The 23,981-nt window shown below is 44.9% G+C and overlaps 1 protein-coding gene across 3 annotated transcripts in view; it reads right to left on the bottom strand.

Annotated features, from left to right (window-relative positions):
- Olf413 (DBH like monooxygenase olf413) overlaps positions 1 to 23,981 on the bottom strand; it is a 266,667-nt gene that overhangs the window by 56,525 nt on the left and 186,161 nt on the right. For all 3 annotated transcript variants that reach the window (XM_078194387.1, XM_078194388.1, XM_078194385.1), the window contains one exon: positions 8,557 to 8,706. In XM_078194387.1, the coding sequence (XP_078050513.1) occupies positions 8,557 to 8,706 (150 nt within the window). The remainder of the gene's footprint in view (positions 1 to 8,556; positions 8,707 to 23,981) is intronic.

Below are 23,981 nucleotides of genomic sequence, written 5' to 3'. Positions count from 1 at the left end.
TCTAACCGCGGCAAAAGCAAAACCCCGAAGTTCTGCGGCCGTGTAGACCGCAACAGAAAGGGGGAGCATCGCGCGGGGGAAAGTAACTTCCAATTACGCGGATGCCTGTTCTCTCCCCCCCCCCCCCCCCCCAACCCTCCGTTTTTCGCGGCCCTGGCAATCTAGCCGTTGTCAACATGTTTGTTAAAGGGAGCCGGACGGACGGGATTGAATAAAACTGGACGGACAGACGGAGTCCCCTCCCCCCACCACTCCGAGCTTCGATAACTAATGACAGTTCGCGGGAAAGTTGTACGCGCCCTAAGTTTTCCAATCGGCCGAAAACTTGCGGGACTGACATTTACCTAGAAGAATTCGGCAAGGAGGGTCCAGACAGCGCCCCAACACTTTCATCCGTGGCGACGGCTGCGCCGTTTCATAAGCTGGCCGGAATTAATGCGGAAATTTTCTTCTTGAGATAAGAGAATTTTTTGGACCGTTAGACTTCATTATTTATACTTGTTTTGTTATTATAATAAGGTTGTGATTTTAGCAAAATTCTTTTCAGACGTCTTAAAATACTCTAGATAATTAATTTAATTTTTAATGGGTGGACGATGGTTTTTTGTGATAAAATAAATATTATAGCAAGTTATACAGACTAAGGAACAAGTATAAATTTTTTAAATATTTATAACAATTTATATTACAGCTACACAATCTTTTCTATTAAAGAAAATCAAATTTTATACCGCATAAAATCCACAGTCTATTACTATTAATTTAACACGATTTTTCCTTGCAATTTAATATAGCAAACAATTTTCAATAAATCTTAATAAATTTATAAAAATCAAAGGAAGTGTCCTGAACATTTTCTCGGAGGTTGCACTGACCAGTTCACCGAACTATGCAAACAAGAATCCAATTGGTGAGGTCTCCCCACCAGCACTTAATTCCGAAACGGTGGGGAGATTCTCAGCCGCGATGAATCACGTGGTCACGGTGCCGTCCAATCAGCGGACCCTTCATTTTCGTCCGCGATGTCTCTGGGAAACGACACGATAAGGTAGCCGGAACGGAGGTAGTTGGTAAAGTGGCGGCAATTCGGAAAGCCGAGCGTCAAAATTGGCGCTGCTCAACCCCTTCTTCGAAGACTTTCCAATCTGGGAATCGAATTTCCAAGAAAACGTTCGCGTGACTCTGTAATACGGGTCCATATTCGAGATGTTGACCACGTGTCTAATATAACTTATTAAGATTGGACCAAGGGACAAAATTATTTGAGGTTAAGTTATGTCAGAGGTTAGGTTAATTTCTAATGATTTTGTTTTAAAAATGTGGGATTATTTAAAGTGATAAACGGAGGAAGAATTAAATTATAAATAAGCTCTGATAGAGTTTGGTGCAATAGACTGTAGATAAATAAATAAAATAGAAAGACAAGAAAATTTATAAATAATAAAAAATGAAATAAATGTCTGATATAAATATTGATAGAAAAAATTATTGTTTGACCTAATGGAATAAAAACAAGCCTGACAAAGGCCTTCAATTTTTATAAAAAGGGATCGTATAAGTCCTACAATGCAAAATAATGCAGTTCTGTCGTTTTCTCGAATTTGCCACTTCTACGACAAACTTAAAAAATAAATCTCAGTATACACAACTTCCCTGAAGTTCCTTAAGCGATATTGGCAACGGTGGACCGCAAACAGGGATTCCGATTGGCCGGTACCGGGCCATTTAGCCGGCTGCAGGCCACGTTGTTTTCTAATCGATCGAGTTCCACGGCGCGCAGCGTCCGACAAAAGCTTCGGCGAATTTGTTTGCGTATCATCCTGTAAACATTCAGTTTGTGATTGTACCCGGGTACTTGGCCATTAAACTCGTGTTTCGGATTACCTCTAATTCCTCGGCAGGCGTCGCGCCGGTGCGGCCAGGGATTAGTCGAAGATTAAGCTGTTGGACACGTTAGCGTCGCGCGCGCGGAAGAAACTTCGCGCGGTGGGCTACCTTACGAAAGCGTCTTTTCCGGCCGAGCGAGAAGTTATCGGGCCCGCTCGAGGTTAAATTGGATAAGCATTGGCCTGGGCCATAACTTCCTGGCCGGCGGAACGATGAAAGTAAAATGGCGCGGAAAAAAAGGCGCGCTCGACGGAACCGGATTTTATCGAGCGAGCTTCCTGGAAATCTCTTGCTCGCGACGACCACGCTCAAATTGTATTAAATATTGGCCGACGCCGAGCACGCTGGCCTGGAAATCCGGTTTTACTTCAAAACCGTACTCTTTCGGCCCGACCTGCTATTCAAGCAGGTACCAATTATTCAAGTAACTCGTTATTTATCTAAAACAATGTCCATAGTATTGTCTCAGCTTTAAGAAAAAATCAGGAGTAACTTCTAGAATTTTTTACAAATTTTTTAACGCTCTAAAAATATTAATACACATTTCTAACTTTGCAATAGTATAGCTAGTTCCAAGTAGAATTCAATCACTTTTAATCTACTGCTACCTCAACCTAACAATGAGGTTACGTTAACCAGAAATAAAGCACGATTCTATGCCACCCTGTACTGACGTAGAATCTTATTTAGCGCCGAAGAATTGGAGAACCCGTCTAAGAATCCACGAAAGAGTTTCCTCGAGCCTTCGGAAATTAAATTTTATTATGTGACTCCATTAAGAAGCCGGCACCGGGTTCCGGATTAAGCCGGAAATAGTATTCCGCAAGAAAAGTTGCTCGGGGATGTGTTGTAAATTAAAATGGTAAATCATTCTACTCGGCGCCGTAGCTGTAACGAACAGCTGGAATTACTTTTTCCACGGCGGAAGGAACGGGCTTTGCGCGCCGATTTTTACGCGGCCGCGATTCCCCCCGCTTATCTAAATGCATTTATTCCGCGTGACTGGAGCGGCTCTCTCTCTCTCTCTCTCTCTCGTATTTTCCAATTCTGATGCGCTCGCGCAACAACGGCCCGTAATAATCGCGAAATAATCTGGTTACGCGGTCCGCGGGGCGGGAGTCCGCAGGACAAACCCCTCCGCCGATAAACGCGGCATTATGTAACGCGAAACATCGGCGACGCGCCCGAACAAAGGGGGTAAAAAGGCCGGGCCGAAAGAGTACGGTCCCGCTGTCCGATTCTAATTTCGTTCAATAAAAGGAAGTGGGTCGAGCGCGCGGATCTCGTTACCTCGAGAAGAACGGGACGGCGAGGAACGCTTTATATAGCGGGGGATCGATGCCGGACATTTTTGTTTAATGCGCTCGAATATTTGAGAGACTCGGAAACGAGAAATCGATGGAAATATTCAAAGTGGTCCGAAAATGTTGCGCCTTCGCAGGTAGATTCTTTGAACGATTTCGAGTAACTTTTTCCTTTGCGAAATTTTTCTAGGGGGCTCCTTTCGCGAGATATTGAAAAAAGAAACATCCGTGTAGCTCTAGTTACCACTAGAGGGGAAGCACTAATGAGCCGCGCTATTTAGAGCGCAGCGCTAGAGCGTTGGGTCATAGAGCGCGTGGATTCGTTTTTCCTGAATAACTCGTGAACGGTGCGTCCTAGAAAAATTTCGCAAAGGAAAAAGTTGCTCCAAATCGCCCAAAAAACAAGTTTAAGTACTTACTTTCCGACTTTTCTATATTTCCCATACATGATCCTATAACTTCGGCGGAGATCGATGGGAATTCCCGATAAGCGGACAATATTTCACAGCTGCGAATCGGTGTTCGGATTTTTGTCGTCCAACGTCGAGGGCAATCCGTCAAAAAAGCGGCGCGAGATCAACGAATGATTCTCGTATCGTTGCTGCGATAGCGATCGGCCCCCGGTTGTAAAATTGGATTAAAAGTCCGTCGTCGGCGGCTTTCGTCGGCGCGGCGGTGGCGGTAGCTCCGGTTTATATACAACGGGACAAGCTCGACGCTATTAAATCGCGCCGACATATATTACAAAATCGGCCACGGAGCTTAACTGCTTACACCGAAGCTTAAATTAGGCGGCGCTCGCTCACAAGCTCGGAACAGCGTTAACCAATTTTATCGTGGCCGTTAGACATGTAAATTAGCTGCATACAAAATAAGCTAATGCAAAGCGGAAGCGATCGTATTTAGGAGGAGAGAAGGGGCGGCCGGCTCGCGCCGGAAAGGGACGGTTTCGACGAAGAGAAAAGGGCTGGTCATGCAATTTTAAGCGGCGTTTCTTACGGCGGCACGCGGCCGCCGTCGCACGCATTTTGCAAATCAGTTTCCCGATCGATCGCCTCGAGACTAAAAGCCCCTGCACTTCCGCTTGCACTTTAACCTCTCGCTGCTCTCCTAGACACGTGCCGATTTTATTCATTAACCGTATACATAAATAATCGACGCTTCCGAGGCGTCTTCCTCGGTAGTCACGGATTGATACGGGCATAACAGCTTCCGCTCTTGTCCATCGGAGAATTCAATTCCATAACCCGATACCTGTGCTACTATTTTTATTAAGCGAACTGCGCTAGCGTTATTTTTATTCCTTTTATACGAGTATCAAATATTAAACCGTATCTTCCTTTACGAGTTATTCAGAGAAAATACTGAAAATATGCTATCCTATAAAATAGCGCGCTCAGCACAGTAGTGACCGCGGAGCCAAGGGGCGGAGCTTCTGCTATACTCGCGCTCTAATTGGCGCGCACTTTGTTTATTAATATCTCTTTAACCACAGGTCGTAGAAAATTTTTGCAAAGGAAAAAGTTATTTTAAATCGTCTCAAGAATCACTTGGCACGCTAGAAAAGCTTCTAAATATAGCTAAATATTTTATATACCCTATATAAGCACAATATTAATTACTTCAATTTTGACAGTCTTTTATCTTACTTCCTTTAGGCAGAATAATTATTTATAAATTCGAAAGACTTCCTAACGCATAGAAAAATGAAAACAGCTGCCATCTAAGGCGTCTCTCGCTTTGAATCGCGTCTCCGCTTGTTATCTGTGACCATTGGCGCTCGTTGTCCGCGGGAACGGGTCCGCAGAGCGGCCGTTCCGTTTCCGTTTAACGCTGAAAAATGTAACGGCGTTTAATCGACGGCGTGGGGTGAGCGTTTTGTTTCGATACGGGGGGCAACGACCGAGCTAATCGTTTGATCCTTCGCAGGATTTTCTTTGTCGTGGCGGTAACCTCGCCATTCGAACGTACGAATTCGCGCGGGGACTTCGCGTCCGCGCGCGGTGTTTTGTTCTTTATTGAAACACCGAACGGCCAGATTAAGCCGGGCTTATAACGATTATGCGTTACGGCACTGCCGAGGAAACAATTTCCATTATCATTAATTGCGGTTTTATATGCAAAAAACGGTGGCCCGGTTTCGCTGCGTGGGCGGCCCCACAGCCCCCCTTTTCGAGCTGGAAGAGGAGGGTGGGCCAGGAAAGAACGACGCGCGCGTCTCACGCAACGGGCAGGGGACAAGAGGGGCGTCGACATTAATCTTACGGAAGTTGACGGGCCTGTCGTAGTCTTGCCGATCGCGATCCACGGCCCCACCATTAATAAAACTGTGATCCGACGATCTCTCCCTCTTTCTCTCTCTCTCTCTCTCTCTCTCTCTCTCTCTCTCTCTCTCGCTCTCTGTGCGCCAGGTAGCGCGGACCACGGGACGCGCCACACATCGCGGCGTTACATCAAAGTCACACACGGAAGTTTATAAGTTCGTAACGAGGTTTATAGCGCTGGTTCGTGCTCGGAATGCGATTATGATTTATGATCCGGGTAGTAATCGAACAGAGCCGAAAGCAATTCCGACCCCTGTTTCTTTCGTGTCGCCGCAATCCCTTATCGAGCGACTGTTCCTACCACCCTTTCACCCCTTTTGTCATCAGATACCGCGAGGAGATTACACGAATTTCATTCGATGAGGAATCTGTTTTTCCGCCGGACGATCAGATAACTGTGGAGCCGTTGTCGCCTTTGTCGAAGGGAAATTAGAATAAAAACGGCGGCGTTATGGGGGCTAATGGAACTGCTGATTTGGAGGAGGGGGTTGTTGGGGCTGTTGGGTTAGGGAGGGTGTTCGGGATGTGTGTGCAGAGTAGTATTTAATGGGTGATAGCGTGAAGCAGTATTTAATATGGGGTGATATAGGGTGCAGTTAATATTGAAGGAGTTTATACTACCCCTAAATATCATATCATTAGGTAAAAATTGGCCAACTTTGACTGGCGATCACTTTGTAAAAAATCGTTGTAGAATGATGACTTTTATCTTAAATTAAAGCTTGAAATCTCTACTTTGACCTACTATTTTTCAATTTTACATTACATGCATCCCCTCGTCATTGTAACCCTTTAAATAAGAAGCCATGTTTCACGAAAATTGCCCAAGTTTAAAAAAATGCACGGATCTTATAAAATTTTTTTCGGAGATGCCACTTCCACTAAAATAAAGTCCAACCCTTCCCCTTTCAGTAAAAAAAGGGTAGAAGCGGCTGCGATTTTTTTCGCGAAGTTACAGCACTTTGAAGTTACCGTTACACTTCTTCCATACTCATTCTGCCCTTTTTGCATAGATTACTTCAAATTGACACAACTTCGCAACAAAAAATCGCAGAGAGCTTGACCTTCCTCTAAATTAAAGTGCAAAGATCGAACTTTATTTCCGTGAAAACCGCATCTTTTAAAAAAATTTTGCAAAGTCTGTGCGTTTCGTCAAACTTGGCAATTTTTAACACGATTTCGTATATAAGGGGTGTCTCAACTGTAACACAACGCTCCTTTCGCAGTAATATAGTTTTACATGGCTAAATCATAAATTATGATTCCACATATAATTCTAACCGAATCTCCAATAACACCGGAGCGGATTATTCCACGGAAGAAAGGCGCCACGATTTCGCGGGAATTAATCTCGGCTGGGGAAAAAAAAAAGCGATCCCAGGTTCGGGGCGTCAGCGGTTGCAACAGAGAGTGAACGGTGCACGCCATATGGAAATCATTTATTAGAAATCCGTCGGGCGATAGAGTTGGAAAAAATGTGGAAAAAGTGGGGCGGCTGTGGTATACGTCCGCCCGGGTTTTATCATCGTGGCAACGGAGTTTCCGGGCTGGTGAGCCGTCGAACAAACTTTGATTTTCCCCTCCCCCCACTTCTCGAGTCGCATTTCTATCGCTTTGATAACTACCGCAGCCGGATCGATTAAGTGTTCGCCGCGCGTTTAAACTGTCCGATCATCTCGGCCCTAAATGCCAGCCAGGAAATACCGGTTGGCAGCGATAATGCAACTATTATGTCTGCGGCCGTGGCTGGGAATCGGAGTTGGCGCGGTTAACAGCCCGGCCAGATATTGCGAGTTAATTTAAACTTTCGCCGGCGAGGCGCGGATCTTGATGCGCCGGTGTGTATATGGCATGGAAAAAAAAATAGAGCTCGAATTATGCTCGCGGAACGCTCCCCTTTTTTTTCTTTCAGTCCGACGAGACAATCTCGCGCGATCGCGAGTTAGAATGCCTCGCCGGAAGACGACTGGGAACCGGTCGTCGAAACGCGTTTTCCACCGGGCCCGTATCGCGCGCATTTATTTCGAGTCCCCGGATGAAGCGACTCGCCGGATAATTTACGCTACCCGGACAACGAGCCGCGAGAACACGCGATACTTAATTTCTTAATGACGGATTTACAATCCCGTGATTGCCGCTCTCGGAATCCGCGGATGTATTAGCATACTTGTACGGGAAGGTATCGCGGTGGTTTTATTACGGGATAGGGGAAGAGTTGCTAAACAGGTAATTAAATGCTGAACGGATATCCGCTTGGATTTTGATGACGTTCACATATGTCACGCAGCTTGGATTTTTCGACAACTTTTTCCTTTGTCCGAAATTTCTATCTGTTTTAGTTGCTGAGATATTTGGGAACAACTGTAGACCTAACTCGGACCTAACCTAGACACAACCATCACTTAAACCTAGCTATCCGATCGTCAATATTATAGAAAATATTTACGGAAGAATTAAATAACAGAACTTTAAAATGACAGAAAAATTAAAAATCTAACTAAACAATATTATTGCATTATTACTTAACTATAATAATTATTAAATATTGTCAAAACTTGCTGTTCACCTTCTACTTCCCTACATCATATACCAATTGCTATACATATCTCCATTTCGCTCTACCATTCTCCTACACCACAACCCAGACCTCTTAATAAACAATTGAATCAGCAACGTTAAACAATAAGAGAGATGGACGAAGGCGTCAAATATCGAGATAAATTCCTACGCAAAACGTCCGCGATAAATAGCAAATCTGATCACAGCAATCCCGTAGAAAATAGCGTGGCAAGTGGCTAATGAAATCGGCCAGATAAAAGGGGTTAATCTAAGCGGGTCCGTGCAGCCGCACTGTTCAATTTCCCGAAGAGGCTGCGCGATAAATAATTCGAAAGCCCTGGAGTCGGCGAGACTCGCGCGGTCGCGGCCGATCAATTTTTCCCGTAAATCCATCAAACGATCCTCGGGCGAGCACTTCGGCCCTGGACTCGGGGAATTATCCGTCCCCGCGGCGGATAGTCGCATAAATCAAAGCCACCTACCGTGATCTTGAAGTCCCGCGGGTCGCACGTATCGTACCGCCTGAAGAACCGTAGCACGGTGTGCGTCTTGTTCTCGTAACCCAGTAGCAGGAAGTAGTCCTGGCTCGAGTCCATCTCCGGGTCCTTGCTGGCATCCTTCACGTGACGGTCCTGGAAACACGAGATAAATTTATTTAAAACTACCGCGCCAATCGACCGGCAAAAACATTTGCATAATGCGCGGGCAACGTTTCTGGAATCAAGCGCCATTTATTTCAAAGTCGTCTGCTTCAACAATTTGCTCTCGCGATGAATTTTCACGGAATTGAGAACAATTGATGAAAATGTTAGTCAATTTTCTAAAATATATTAGATTGTCCTAAATTAAAAAAAAATTTCATTGCTGCAAAGTGGAGTAAAAATATTATCAACTTTAGACCTTAATTATCGTGGCAGTGATTAAAAAGAGTCAATATGGACCAAAGCCCAACCCAAAACAGTTCCAAACCTGCCCTAAACCAGCGCAATTGTTTCTAAGTATAGGTTATGTCCTAAATTTCACTTCCTTAACCCAAATAAAAATATTATCAACCTTAGACCTTAATTATCAAAGTATAGTGATTAAAAAGAGTCAACACTGACCAAACCCAAACCCAAAACAGTCCCAACCCTGTCCCACACCAGCCCAATTGTTTTCTAACCATAGGTTACGCCCGCGTCAAGCCAGCAATTTTTGGGACGTCGTCACCGTGGTTGGATGTCGAGCCGTGTCGCGTGACAATGGTTCCAGAGTCTCACGCTACGAAAGGGGTGACGAGAACCGGCAAGCGACAGATATCCACTTGGCGAAATTCGTCGGTGGAGTGGGTCGAGGCGAGATATAGGGAGCCATTCAAGCTCGCCGCCTTTTTTCTGAGGCGAACGCGTCTCGGAAGGACACACCTAGCAGCGGTTAAGGGGGAGGGCGCGTCGAGTTAGTTAGCCGTGCACGACGTTGGGATCGCGGGGCAGGCTCGAAGACAAGTTTTTCTGCGAGATTCCCGGCTGCCGCCTCGATATAATTATCCGTGGTCTCGCGTCGGCCGTGGACCGGCACACCGGCGGCGACGAACGACGACGCCTTCCAGCGCGCGGCCATTGTTCCCCCCCGTAAACGACCGAGCCGCTTTTTTCTCGGCGTTTTCGGCGAGCTTTATTAGAATTTAATTTAGCAGGCGGCGAGGACCCGGAGGCCCCTCGGTGCTGGGCAACGTGAGTCCCGGCGAGTCACGCGCGTTATACTTCTGGGCTCCTTTTGTCCCGGCATTCTTCGGGGCTCCGCCACTCGTCTCGCTTGAAACTCGTATGCGAGAAAGGGAGAGAGGGACGCGGCTCGGCGCGTATGCGAAAACACGACTATGAGGGGAAGATCGGAGAAAGAACACCGGCGGAATATCCATTTATGCCGGCCCCGACGCGTGAAAGCCCCGCACAACCGCCTGATTGGATATAAAATATAAAGCGTTCCGAATAAAAACTTGCCCGCGCGACCTCGTAAAAACCGGGGATCCTGGCGCGATGATAAAAAGACAACAAGGGGGGACGCAGGTGCGGGGAACCGCGACCGGGCAACGATATCGTCAAAGTTACTTAGCGTTTTCGGCCCCGATGATCGACCGTTGTTTTACGACGACTTTTATTAAAGAGCGGCGTGCCGTTCGTTAGCTACCTATTTTTCGAGCTGGGAACCTCTGGTAACATTAAGACACACAGTACTGGTCGACTGAAGTCGGAATAATTATCGAAGAAAGCGAGGAAAGACAAAATTTTGCGGCCTAGCAGGATCTAATGTAAAATTATTTATTAATTTATTAAGCGTTTAGATACGAATGAATTTATTACAAATAATGGTATACCTGAAGCCCAAGTGTACTAAAATCTAACCCCAAATCAGCTAAGACAAGTAAACTCTCCTTGGCAGACTTTTTCGAAAATACCAATTTCCCTTACACCCGCTTAGGGTATGCACATTAGACCTAATACTCCACACTATCAACCTTGTATCTTCCGAACCCGTGAATCTACAGGCTTCCGATTTTACACAGGTATTCTACACTATGATTCCTCTACATCTACCAAATTACAACCCGATTCGTCATCGCAGTCCCTCACAATCGCAGCTTTAACGTTCTCGTGTCTGTCCGACGCGTCGGAATCGTCGCCGGCAATGGACACGGAGCCGCTTGAAAATGTAACGCAGTGAATCTCGGAGAAAATACGCGAATTCCTCGACGAAACGGGAACCATTCTTTCGCTTTGAGAGCGCGAGAGATCGGCGTCTTTGATCCGGTAGTCGGCGTCGATATTGCCTCCACGTTTAGCGTTCCGATAAGGGTGTCCCTCGATATCGCGCGCGCACAGCCTTGCCTCCGATAGCTAACAACTGCGCGCGTTCGCCTCCTTGTCCCGGGGAATACTGGAGAATAAGATGCCGCGGATTTAAAAGCCGGCTCGACGGTGGAACGGGGACATTGTTTATTGCTCGATGAGCGCCCGGTTTAATTGTAGACCCGGGGCCGGACCGGGAAGGAAATGAAATTCTTTAAGCGCGCGCCCCGAGAGCTTGGATAAAGATTCCGTTTAAACTTGCTGCGGCAACTTGACAACTGCCTCTCTCTCTCTCTCCTCTCCTCTCCTCTCCTCCCACCCCCCATCCCTCCAGACAGACGAAAAACTCTTTATACTCGCAACTTTGATCTCTGTCCGTTACAAAATCTGTCTCGGGAGGATAACGTTGTTTCCCCCGTGGCGCGGGTTCCCCGCCCGGTGAAAACTTTGACTTTGTTTCTGTTGCTTTAGGGTAACCCAACTTTGACGCGCCTCCGTCGAGTTACGGGCGGCCATGGATAACATTTACACGGCCCGGTGTAATTATACTCGCAAGATAATACGGGACGAATTGAAGCAAGGTTTCGAAATCTAGGTAACAACGATTGCCGTCTCGCTGTGCTTTGTAGTCCTCGCCTAATTTTCTGTATAGTCTACAAGGTGTCACGTAAATTTTATGAATAATTAAGGCAAAGGATTTTTGGGGCGATTTGCAACAACTTTTTCCTTTACGAAAATCCTCTCTGCGGCTCTGTTGACGAGTTATTAACGAAAATCGCGCGCTAATCACATATCTGGGCGTAGCTGCAGTCTGATTGGTCCATGTTTTTCTTTAATAAATCGTTAACGAAGGCTCGTAGCGAAATTTTGTAAAGGAAAAAGTTTTTGTAAATCAGCTGAGGAATCCTCTGCTCGAAGGATTTGCATTTCTGAAGAAAAATAATATTTATAATAAAAATAAATTAACAATATCGCCTAGTGAGTACGCGAGCATTGAGTAACGAAATGAAGTGGATATTCACGGTGTATAAAACTGTGCCGCCGTGTAGACAGAGCTACAAGAAGTCAGTATTGATTCCGATTCACGGTAAGCACGCCGGATGACAGTACCTCCTCGGAAAAGTTTAATTTCCTCGTGTCCTCTAGCGCGAAAAAAAAGTGAGGAATGGGGGAGAACGGGGCGATCGAAACACGGAAACAGGCTGGCATCGAGGACTAAATTTCACGAGGGCAACGAATGCCTGGGAAACCGCGGGCGCCCCTAAAAACCGTAGCCATCGGGACGTGGCGCGAGACGACGACGGCCGAGTAATAAATAATTTCCAGTGCCGTCTCGCGCAACTTCTTCAATTTCCGCTGCCGTGTCGGAAGCGGGGATAGAGAGAGAGAGAGAGAGCGTACTTTTTCCCCTGCCAAGCCGGGCTCGTCGAGCCGACACACGACCGATCGGACGTCCAATGACGACGCTCTCTTACATCCACCTTGCCAACGACCCGCCAGCCGTCTACGTGTTCACGGGAACTTTCGTTTCACCGCACCAAGCCGCGTTCGTCATCAATTTTGTGTACAAGGGACGCGAGGGTGGCAGGTGGGGGGGGGGGGGGGGGGACACGGTGCCGGCTTACAGGGAATTCCGGCCGGTTGTGTACCGTGAGCGCTCGCTTGTTCAGGTGTACAGGGTGGTCTAAAAGTGACGATAAAGGTGACACAATTCGACGATTTTCGTCGCGTTAATTGTTTTTTTAAACGATTGTTAAGCAATGTTTTTTGGTCCCAGACCCGGCAAATGAAAGATTAAAGATTGGAGATTGTTAAAATAATTTTTCAAGATTGTTGCACTTTTATCTTTGTACAGGGTGGTTCAAAAGTGACGATCAAAGCTGACACGCTTCGACGATTTATTCCCATCGTCACACGTCGCATTAATTATTTTTTTAATAGATTGTTAAGCAATGTTTTTTGGTCCGAGAGCCGGCAAATCAAAGATAGAAGGTTGGAGATTGTCAAAATAATTTTTCGCGATTATTGCACTGTTATCTTGGTAGATATAAAATTATTTATGCGAGTCAATGCACTGTCTCAATAAAATTGCTAAAAACAGGTATCCATATTTCTCTGAATTTTCTATAAAAAAAATACAAAGCACCAGCGCTTGCATATCCCTTTCAGGAACCCCTTGACACAGGTATCGATTACCTATGAAAGCGAAGACACGTGTCCAACGTGTACGCAGCGTAGGTCTGGAAAGAAGCACGCTGTCCCTTAATAATCGATTATGTACATTCCTGGAGAGGTGGAAGTCCAGGAAGTCCGTCCAACTTCTGCCACGCGATGCTATAGTATTCAGAGAAGTGTCCCATTGTCCGGCGGAAAATGACACCCGTTGACAAGCGGCATAAACAAAGTTTCGCTCGCGGAGAAACAGGAGCGAGGACCGGTGGTTTTGGAGGGAACGATAGAGGCGGGACGCGGTCGTCGAACGATAAAAGGAAATCGGATCGAATCACGTACGGCAGTAAACTCGCGGATATATAGGTCCGCTCTCTATCCCGCGCGTGGGCGGTGAGGGGCGAGGGCGCGGCTGGTGCGGAGAAAGGGACAGGCGAAATAGGGAAACATCGTTGTCGTTCGTTGGAAATCGTTCGCGGGCGGACGAGCGTGTTCCGTTTCCGCGAGCGGCCTGCGCGGCCGTGCAATTGTCTTCTGGTCCGTTCCCCGTCGGCCGACGCGCTGTTTATTGTCGCGGCGGGCCACTCGACGCGGTGATACGGGGGGGCCCGGATAGCGGGCTTGTTACCGCGAAAGAATGCCGGCCCGTGTCCCGCAATTATACGAATTATGTCTGGCGAACGGGCGGATCGGACAATACCTTCTCCGGCGAGGGGCGCACGCATCCGCGGGGGTAGGCGCGTTTAACCGCTCTGATTTAAACGAGACGCGAGCTTTCGGCTTCCGTCTCCATTCACCGAGCTCCGCATCGGTCCTCTCCGCTCCGATCCGCCCCGTGGATGCTCTTTCGGGTACGTGTTATCGAATTTGTCGGCGTCGTTATAACGGGTTGTCGTCCCGACGCTTCTCCCGTCGCCGGCCGCTTTTTATCGGAACGTTTGAACGCGCGGCCGTGTTTAGGGGTGTCGGGCCCCGAACGGTGATTCATCGGCGAAACAGGACCGGCCCGCGTTAATTGAATGCGGACTCGTTATCGCGTCTACTCATTAAGGTTACAAATGCGCCCGGCGAGATAACGAAACCGAAACCGCCGCGCACGAAATTTCTCGCCGCAATTATACCGGATGGCGCGGCGCACGCGATATGCTGAATTGCCTGCAAGGCGATGCGTTGGGATGCCAAGAGACTCGATTTTTAAGCTGAGATGATTTTTATTGAAATTTTAGCTGACAGCATGCGAAATTTAATAGCATAAATTTTTAGTAATATTTTTCTGCGATTTTTCGATGTTTGAGTGAACGGAAATGCAAGCCCTTCGAGGGATGTATTCTTTGGGTCATTTAGAGCAACTATTTCCTTTGCGAGAATCTTGGCATATGCTTCGTTTAAGAGTTATTGGCGAAAAACGTAATTTTGACGCTATAATCGCGAGGGCGTAGAAATTTAAGAGAGCAGGTAATTTTTTAGGAATATTTTTCTATGATTTGTCGATATGTAAGTGTACAAAGAGGCTTGCCCTTTGAGGGCTGTATTCTTTGGCTCATTTGGAGCAACTTTTTTCTTTGCAAGAATCTTGGCAAATGCTTCGTTTAAGAGTTATTAGTTAAAAACGTCATATCGACGCTATAGTCGCGTTGGCGTTTTCCTTTAATAAATAATTAACGAAGCCACGTAGAACATTTTTCCCAAGGAAAAAGTCTCTTGAAATGTCATAAGGAATCTTCGTGGAAGCTTCTAAATTAATGAGTATATTTCGCATGATTTATAAAATTTAATAATGGAATAATTACTGCGACAGATATTGCTATCTTCGAGCATGGAATATTCGTCAACTTCTACGATCAATAACTCAGTAACCAGACGTGATAATTCAAAACTACCAACGCCATTCGACGCTCTGAAACATGAACAAACCACCTGTCACATTAACAATATTTTACAAAAGTTATATTTTCCAAATTTTAAAAAAAATATCGCAAGTATGTAATTTCCAACCATCAAATAATTCAGCAAAACTGAAACGCGAATCACGAACCTCTCCAGGTTCTATTTCTCCATTCCACTAATTCACCGTCCTTAATATAGCATTCGCAAGCCGGCTGGAAAGTAAGTCAAGCCCCTCTTCCAGAAATCCTTTCAGATTTATCTTATCGAGCCGGATTCCTTGCTCCGGCGATCGAGTGCTCGGCAGGCGTAACAGGAAAGTTTTTCGCGAGTCCCCTCTCCCTCTCCCCCACCATGTGAAGCATTGTTCGCGCGTTTACATAGTCCGCGCGTCCGGGGCTACTAAAAAAATCAGGAAGTGCGCGGCGTTGTAAAACGCTATCGCGATAGAGGCATCGTATCCGCGGCTGTACGCGTCCCACGGTGTGTGCCGCCCGTCGCCTTCGCCACGGCATCGACTGTCGTCCCCGTATTTATTGTCGCGGGGGCGTCATGCTATGGCAAACACTCGGCTCGCCGCGGACACGGCGACGCAGCGGGTCGGCCTGTACCGCGGCGGTGTCGTTGCATTATGCAACTTTTTTAATTATTTATCCAGAGAGGTTCTCGGCTGCGAGTGGTCGAAGTCGAGCGGAAGTGAACGAGACGACGACGACGAAGACGACGACGATACTCGCAGTTATACGTGGGGATCGTTTCGAAGACGATCAGAGCGGGGGAGAAACGGTAATAAGAGTAGGAAGGTACCAGTAGAGGAATATATTATAGTAGGAGATGTATGCTTAGAGCAATGCGTTGGGAGAATGTGTGGAATGATGGGTATGAAATGATATGTGACGAACTAGTACACGCTGGACTGATAGGCACCGCAGTGATGAGTGTTGAAGTGATAAGTCCTGTAACAGTACGCTTTGTAGCAATACGCTTCGTACTAGAGGTCGCTAATACTAATACTAGAGCTCCCTAATAATAATATAAGGCGTTAATACTAATACTAGAGTTCAATAATGGACGTTAATACTAATATTAGAGATCCCTAATAATACTATAGGGCGTTAATATTAACAGTAGAGGGTCCTACTAATACTAGAGGGCTCTAATACTAACACTAGAGGGTCCAACTAATATTAGAGGTCCCTACTAATACTAGGGGACGCTAATACTAATACTAGTGGCCGCTAATACTAATACTAGAGGGCCCTACTAATACTAATACTAGAGGGTCCTACTAATACTAACATTAGAGGACTCTACTAACACTCGAGCTCCCTACTACTACTCGCCGAACTATCACACACTATACTAACACACCCCAAGCTGTCACGCGTCAACCAACTACACTCCACTATTTCTCCAACAGCCCCACATCCTCTGAACAAACCTGGACATAACCTAGAAAATCAGTAACCACGAAAACGAGCCGCGAGCCTGGCACAACCCTATCTCCTTTTCCCCAGCTTGTCCATTTTTACTTCCAAAAGGACAGAGTTTCATAGAATTTACTGTAATAGTTACAGAGCGTTCTGGCGACTGCTGCTTATTACTTTGGCCCTCATGCCTGCCGTGTGGCAACATGATCCCTACCCTCCAAGTAGGTTAAAGCAGTTCGTACGGTGTTACGCAAGATGTATCGCAAACCGTGCGGCGGAGTCGGAACGGGGGTGGGTGGGGGGGGGGGGAGAAAAAACACTTGGCCCAGTTAATTCTTCTTTCCGAACTGTAGTCGTTCTTCTGACCCGGTAGCCCTTTTGGCAGAGGCTGCCCCATCGTCTCGATACGGTGGTCACGACACCGGAGGAAACCGAGAACTGGTCGTTCCGGAACAGTACACGTTAGTACGCTCGGGTATGGGACGATAAGGTGATTCTAGATCTTCTGGGGATTTGTTAGGATTGGGTGCGACACTTTTGTATGCAGATGCTTTTGGAAGGTCTGCGATGGTTGGAAATTGAGGCTGTAGTTTGTGCTGGTTGCTAGTGCGCTATTATTTTGTATGAGGATTTGGTTTCGGCAATGTTAAGTAAGTTGGGGGTTGTCGGGGAATGATGGGTTGTGATGGTGAACAGGGTATGATAGATGTTATTAGCAGGGTCTGATAGACATTATCAGCAGGGTCTGATAGGCACTATAAATAGGATCTGATAGGCAGTAATGTCATCTAGTAGGATAGGCTAGAGACTGGTGGTCGTCTAGTAGAATAGACTAGGTACTGGTAAATCATCTAGCAGGATAGAAGAGACACTGAGGATGACTACCTAGTAGACTCTAGTAGACAGTATTGATGATTTCTCAACTTGGAACTACTAGATATTGAAGACGACTTCTCCAGTAGGGCCTTCCAAGTACTAAAGATAACTTCTGCTCTAGCAAGGTCTGCTAAATATTAGAGATGACTGCTCTAGTAGTGACTGCTAAATACCGACAAGTCCTCTATCAAGATATACTTAATGCTCTACTAGGATCCACTAAACACTATTACACACCTCTACTAAATTCTGTCAAACACTGCTCCAACCCTTCTACCAGCCTCTACCAAAAACCCAACAGCTCCTCTCACCAAAGCCATCACAAAAACTATCTCCTATCTTCACCTGCAACTACACTGCAGCTAAACCCCTCCCAGAGACATCATATCAGCGATCAACCACTATTATCCGAACATCGAATTAATCGAATGAAATAATCCCTGATCAACCAATCAGGCAATCGAACGAATTAAAAACTGTCTCGCAACAACCACTTCTCATCCTTTAGTCCGATCAGCGAATTCTCCGCTTGTTAATGGGATGATCAGGGGTATACACCGTTGATGAAGTTACGAGGGGGGTTGGTTCTATCTATAGCCGCAATCAGAGAGAGAGCGTTAATCGGCGATCGGTTTCCTCGACGAAATCGGTTTCGTTTCTAAGCGGAGAGAGGACATTCCTTGGGTGTCAACGCGCGCGCCGATCGTAATTGTCTTGGCGTTCTATCGACTCTGGTATCCGGACGCGGCGACGCGGCGCGGATTCCGCGGCCACGGGGGGATTATAGTAATTGCACGGGGCCCCGTGCGATCGTGGATCGGCCCGGCGCTGTGTCGGCCGCGATGGCAAACGACCTGTCCGCGGATAAGGATCGCGCGCTAGCAAACCGTCCGACAAAACCGCGCGGCTGAATCGTCGCGAACGGGTCGATCACGCGCGCGGATTAGCGGCGACGGAAACAATCGCCCGACGCGGTAATTGTTAATAAATTGTCGTTGCGTTTCTTGCTTCCACTCACGAATGCCTCCTCTCTCTCTCTCTTTCTCTCTCCCTCTCTCTCCTTCTCTCTCTTTCTACCTCTCTGACTTTCCAAAGAAAGAAACTTGTCGCACACGGAAAACGCTTCCGGAAATTCCGCGTAGCGACCGCCGCGTTCTTTTCCCACGACTCTTTCTTTCGCCGGTAATTTCAAGTGACACGAAACACGGCAAGGTGGATGCCCCACACAGGTGTAAAGTCGCGACACCGTCGTCTAGCCTTGCCAAGTGGAAAACTGATGGGAAAAACCACGTGACCCGAAAATCTGCAGTGAAAAAGAGCTGCATTTGACTTCGTGTGCACTGTGGGCTGACACGTGGTTTTTCCTGGAGTTTAATTTTTTTTGAAAAATCCTCGGAACTAATTTATTATTCTCTCAGGCAAGATATTATTTAAAATAGACGTATTCAAATCGTATTAAAATTGTATGTACTTAAGTGATTTTCTAGCAGACTCAATTTATAATATTTTTAAATATACAATTTAGAACAATTTTTAAGAATTGAATTTAGGATTCGTTGAAAATTAATTCTAAGATTTAAAGATATTAAATTTCGATTAATTTTAAAGGTGACAAAGATAGTTGAAATTTTAAATAATTTAAATTTTATAAAGTATTAGAGTTTAGAATAATTCTTAAAATTTATAAAATATTGAGTTAAAATTTATTATAATAATTGACACACCCTGTACATTTTTCTTTCAGTCCACCCTGTGTCTATTTATCTTCTCATTTTAATCTGTCGTAACCATGAAAATGATTTAAATTAGTTTAAATTAAATTATTATCCTTCCTATTATTATCATTGGTTGGATCATGCTTCGCGGGAGTCACGTATCCTGGCTGATTAAGAAATTGCGGAGTCATCGCCGTATCGCCTGAACGTATGATACGCGGGCGTCGGAGTGATAGGTCGTATTCCCTCGAATCTAGGTTACCGTGAAATTTGTAGCCACGAGCTTCTTGATATTCATGAAACTTTTTGCTTCTAGCGGCCTCCCTCTTTCGTTTTTCTTGCCTCTCCCTCCCCCCGCCCCTACCATACCCCGTCACCGGTCTTCGCCTCTGTTCCACGCCGGGGTAATTGTCTTCATCTGTAACAAGTCCGGGGGCTGCCGCTTACGATTCCGAGGCAATACCAGGCAACGTCTTGAATAAAATATTTCGCCTGGCCGAGAACGTCAGCCGCGCTCAATCTCCGCGAAAGCGATACATCCTCCTACCCCTGCGCACCCCCGCGCCCGCGGACAGGAACGCCGAGAGAGCTGCATTCGGCATTCATTTTCCGTCGTTCGATAATTTCCAAAGAACGCTCTCGTGTCTGTTCGACAGCTCGCGCCGCTAGGCGGAGACTGTGACACACAGCAACGCGGTTTAATGAACTTGATAAGGTTTATTTTTACAATTAATGATTATTTTTTCCAATAATTATTTTTTAATTTGGATTGATTTGCAAAGTTAATGGTAAAGGGTTCCTGGAGTCATTTGGAGCAACTTTTTCCTTTGCGAAAATTCTCTAAGTGGCATCGTTTGCGAGTTATTAAAGCAAAACTGACAACGCCACGCCTCGGAATTAAAGGCTCCGCCCTCTAGCTGTGATTGGTCAGAGATTTTCGTTAATAACTCGAAAACGGAGCTGCGGATCGGATTTCTTCTGAGGAAAAAGTTACTTCAAATGAGTTCAAGTGTCTTTTAATTACATCAAGATTGTGAGAAGGTTATGTCAAAATTATGTCACGCATACATAACCTTAAACAATTTAAATGAAAGCTAGTAGATTTATATAAAATACTATAGGCGGTATTTCTTGGTTTCTGAGCTTAGAAAATTTATATAAAATCATCTAGAAACGTATTCTTCATTCACAAAAATTTATACAATGTACACGAGATGTTATAGAAAAATATAGATTGCACATAAGTCAAGTCTGCCATATTATAGAGTTTATAAATCTTATATACACTGTCATATCATAGTCTTTATAAATCTTATAATCTCTGCCACATTAAAGAGTATATAAATCTTATATAATCCGTTAGAGAGGAAGAAGCAAAAAACGAGGAAAAAGAAGAAGCTAGAGAGAGAGAGAATAAGAAATTAGGACAGACAGAGGTAAAAAAGAAGAAATAGAGGAAGAAGCTCATAGACGAACGATTCGAGTGGCAGCCGGCAAACGAATTGATTTGCAAATCGAAGAAGTGTACGGATGTAGCGCGACCCCACCCCACCCCCTCCCCTCCATCCCTGGGCTTCTCATCGGCGCCGATCTCGATGGCAATTTATGCGAGGGTCATTTCGTGAAATTCACGGCACTCCGTAGACCAAAGTAGCCGGAAAAGAAACGATCGTCTCTGCTCCCCACCCTCTCTCCCCGCGCTTCGTTATCTCCTCCACGAACTTCCAATAGCCGTAGAAAGCATTCGATTGTCTCCGTAATGTCTCACCGGCGAGACGCTCGGAAGCAGTCGAAGCTATTTCGCCGTCGCCTTCATTGGCCGCCGCCGGTAACCCTTCGGTACCTTTCAATTATTTACTGGAATGCGCGCGAGAAGTACCTGTGGCGTACCTAACCTACTGTATCTCGACACGGGGACGTTGTTAAGGATCGACAGTTAAGGATAGAGACGTGCGATGTAAAAGATGTATATTAACTGTCAACGGTACACTGTTCTGATTGGGAGTTAAAGGTACAGTGGAGTCGATAGTTGTTGAGTGAGAGTGGCTTTCGTATCGTCAACTGTATTTAAATAAATATAAATAGTTGAAGGTATCTTATATTTGGATAGTTTTATTTTGTGATGATTATAGCAGAGATATAGTCGAAATATAGGAATATAGGAACATAGGAATAGTGGAATATAGGCTCTAGGAATATAAAATTATAGGATTATAGTAATATGTTAATATCATAATATATAAGGTATTATAGGAATATAGTGATATATTAATATAGGAAAATAAGGTTATAGGAATATAGTGATACATTAATATAGGAAAATAAGGTTATAGGAATGCGGTTAATATGGTTAAGGAATATGGTTAAGGAATGGAGAACTATATTGCTATAATAATATAGGTATATCGATATATGAGAAAACGGGAATATAGGAATAGAGCATCATATAATTATAGGACTATAAGAACATAGAATTATATCATCAAAATAATATAGATGTATAGGAATATTGGAATACAGGAATATACGAATATAGTGATGATAGGATTATAGTATTATATGATTGTAAGGATACAGGAATATGGGAATGTATGATGAATCCTAGTTATAGGATTATAGAGCAATGCGAACATAGAAATATATCACTATAATAATATAGAAATATAATAATACTGGAATAAGGGAATGTATGGTCATACGATAATTGGAATGTAGAAATATATCATTACAATATTATAAAAGTTTAGATATATAGGATTATATGATTATATGATTATTGGATTATAGAAATAGCGTATCCTAATACTATAGCAATATAGGATTATAGCATTATTTGAATATATTAATATAGTATCATATTATCAAAGAATTATAGTATCACACAATTATAGAGTACTATAATTATATGATTATAGCATCACAAAAATATAGAAATACACAAACACAGCTACACAGAAATACCTCTCCTCCCTCCACTTTTGTTATCACATTACCCATCCCACACACAACAATTATTTACGTAACAATAACTAACGCGTCGCGTTATTAACCGAACCCGGCGGAGCACCCCAAACAATCCTAATCACCGTGACTCCGGTAACCGTAAGAATCACGCTTGGAACGTGACGTTAAGAAGTGAAACACACCGCGCCCCCCGGTTTACCAGGTATTGGCGGAACCACCCGCGCTCGCACGTACCACCGCGCGGTTTCCGTGTAATTCTTCCCGGTAATTCGAATTCAAACCGTGCCCGAGGCCCGGGGTATACTTTCGATTACCGTAGACGCACGAATTCGCGCGCCGGGATTTGTAATCCCCGTGACGATAAATGGAGCAGCGGCCTGGAGAATCGAAGGTCGTTGCACGGCCTGAAACATCGATTATGCCGCGCCGGACCCGGTGGTCTCCACCCCACCCCCCCTCTCTCTCTCTCGCTCTCTCTCTCTCTATCGCTCTCTTGGAATCGTGTTGCCACGGAGCAATGTTTTGTCGCGACACGACCGGGGTAAATTATTAATCCGGAATCCCGGAATCGCGTGGCGCGAGGTGAAAACCCCCGTGCTCGGTTCGGCTACGATATTCCCTCTCCCCGCGCCTGGAAAGTTTGCGCTAACCCAGATCGAGAACGCCGGACGATGTTCAGCGAAATCACGTGTCGCGAATCTCGAACGCTATCTGTCTGTCTGTTGTTTTTGCTTAAAGAACCGCCCGTCGCGATTACGTATTTAAACATTAGTGGGTGTATGTTCGCGTGCCGTATTAGAAAGGCAAAGCAGAGGGGACAGCTGTCACTCGAGTTGATGTACTTAACGCTGATGAGTTCACTGAGAGGAAGTGTATTGCTTTGGAAATTTTAAGACTGAATTTATTAAGATTTTCCGTGAATTTTGTTCCAGAGAATATTTGGATTATAATGGCTGTTTAATTAAATTATTTTTTGGCAGAGATTCTTTATTATTTTTATAGTGATTTTATAGCGTGGGCGCACTATAGTCCTCGCGCCATAAGAAGGCGACGCTGAGGTAACTTCTTCCCCCTCCTACTAGCTACAGTGGTGGGGCACTCATTGTCTCGCCACTGCAGCTGGTGGACGGGGAAATCAGTGAACGCTAGGGCGTCCACTTGTCGCGTCGACACTATAGCTCTGTAGTATTAATTTTCTCTAATTACCAAATTATATTATTATTTATTCCGTTAAATTATTATTAGAATTCTTTTATTGCTATTACAGTATAATAATTACTCCTTCATGGCAGCTTATTGACGTTGATTTTTATATTATTTCTTACAGTGATAAAATTATTTCAATTCATTAAAATTTCAGTCAAATTCCTATAATTATCTACAGTCCATTAACACTATTTTCACAGCTATATTATTAACTATTTTTATAAAAATTCTAAGCTTTATTTAGCAATATGACAAAGGGTATTCTTTGACATATCAGCCTCTCCTTCGTTCCTAATATATCATCATTTACTTACATCACAATTTATTTACCTATATCATAATTTATTTATCTACATTAAAATTTATTTACCTATATCCTAATTTATATACATATATTACAATATATTTACCTATATCACAATTTATTTACATACCTCATAATTTATTTACAACACTCCAAAGGAACAATTAAAATCGACCAGGTCAAAATTGATCCAGATACAGCTATTTTCCAAAGCGCGATACCCTTCATCGGTTCTTCGAAAACGCGAGTCTCGGGAGAATGATCGTTCGCGTTGGTAATAGCGGCGCGTCCGGTCTGTGTCTACACGGCTAACCCCGTAGAGACCATGGAATGACAGGTTGCGGAGCAAAAATAGAAGAAACAAGAAGCGTGTTTATCATCGCGTGCACGCTGGTATATATCCATACGTGGGGGTTTCGTTTTCGAAAAAAAGAAGAAAAGACTCGACCTGAATTAGGTTCGGCGCTACGCGTTTCACAGTGGCGAGAGAGAGAGAGAGAGAGAGAGAGAGAGAGAGAGAGAGAGAGAGAG

Source organism: Augochlora pura, chromosome 11 (genome assembly GCF_028453695.1).
Source record: "Augochlora pura isolate Apur16 chromosome 11, APUR_v2.2.1, whole genome shotgun sequence".
NCBI classification, from domain to species: Eukaryota; Metazoa; Arthropoda; class Insecta; order Hymenoptera; family Halictidae; genus Augochlora; species Augochlora pura.
The sequence above is the reverse complement of the archived record's forward strand: the minus strand, read 5'-3'. Positions and strand labels throughout refer to the sequence as shown.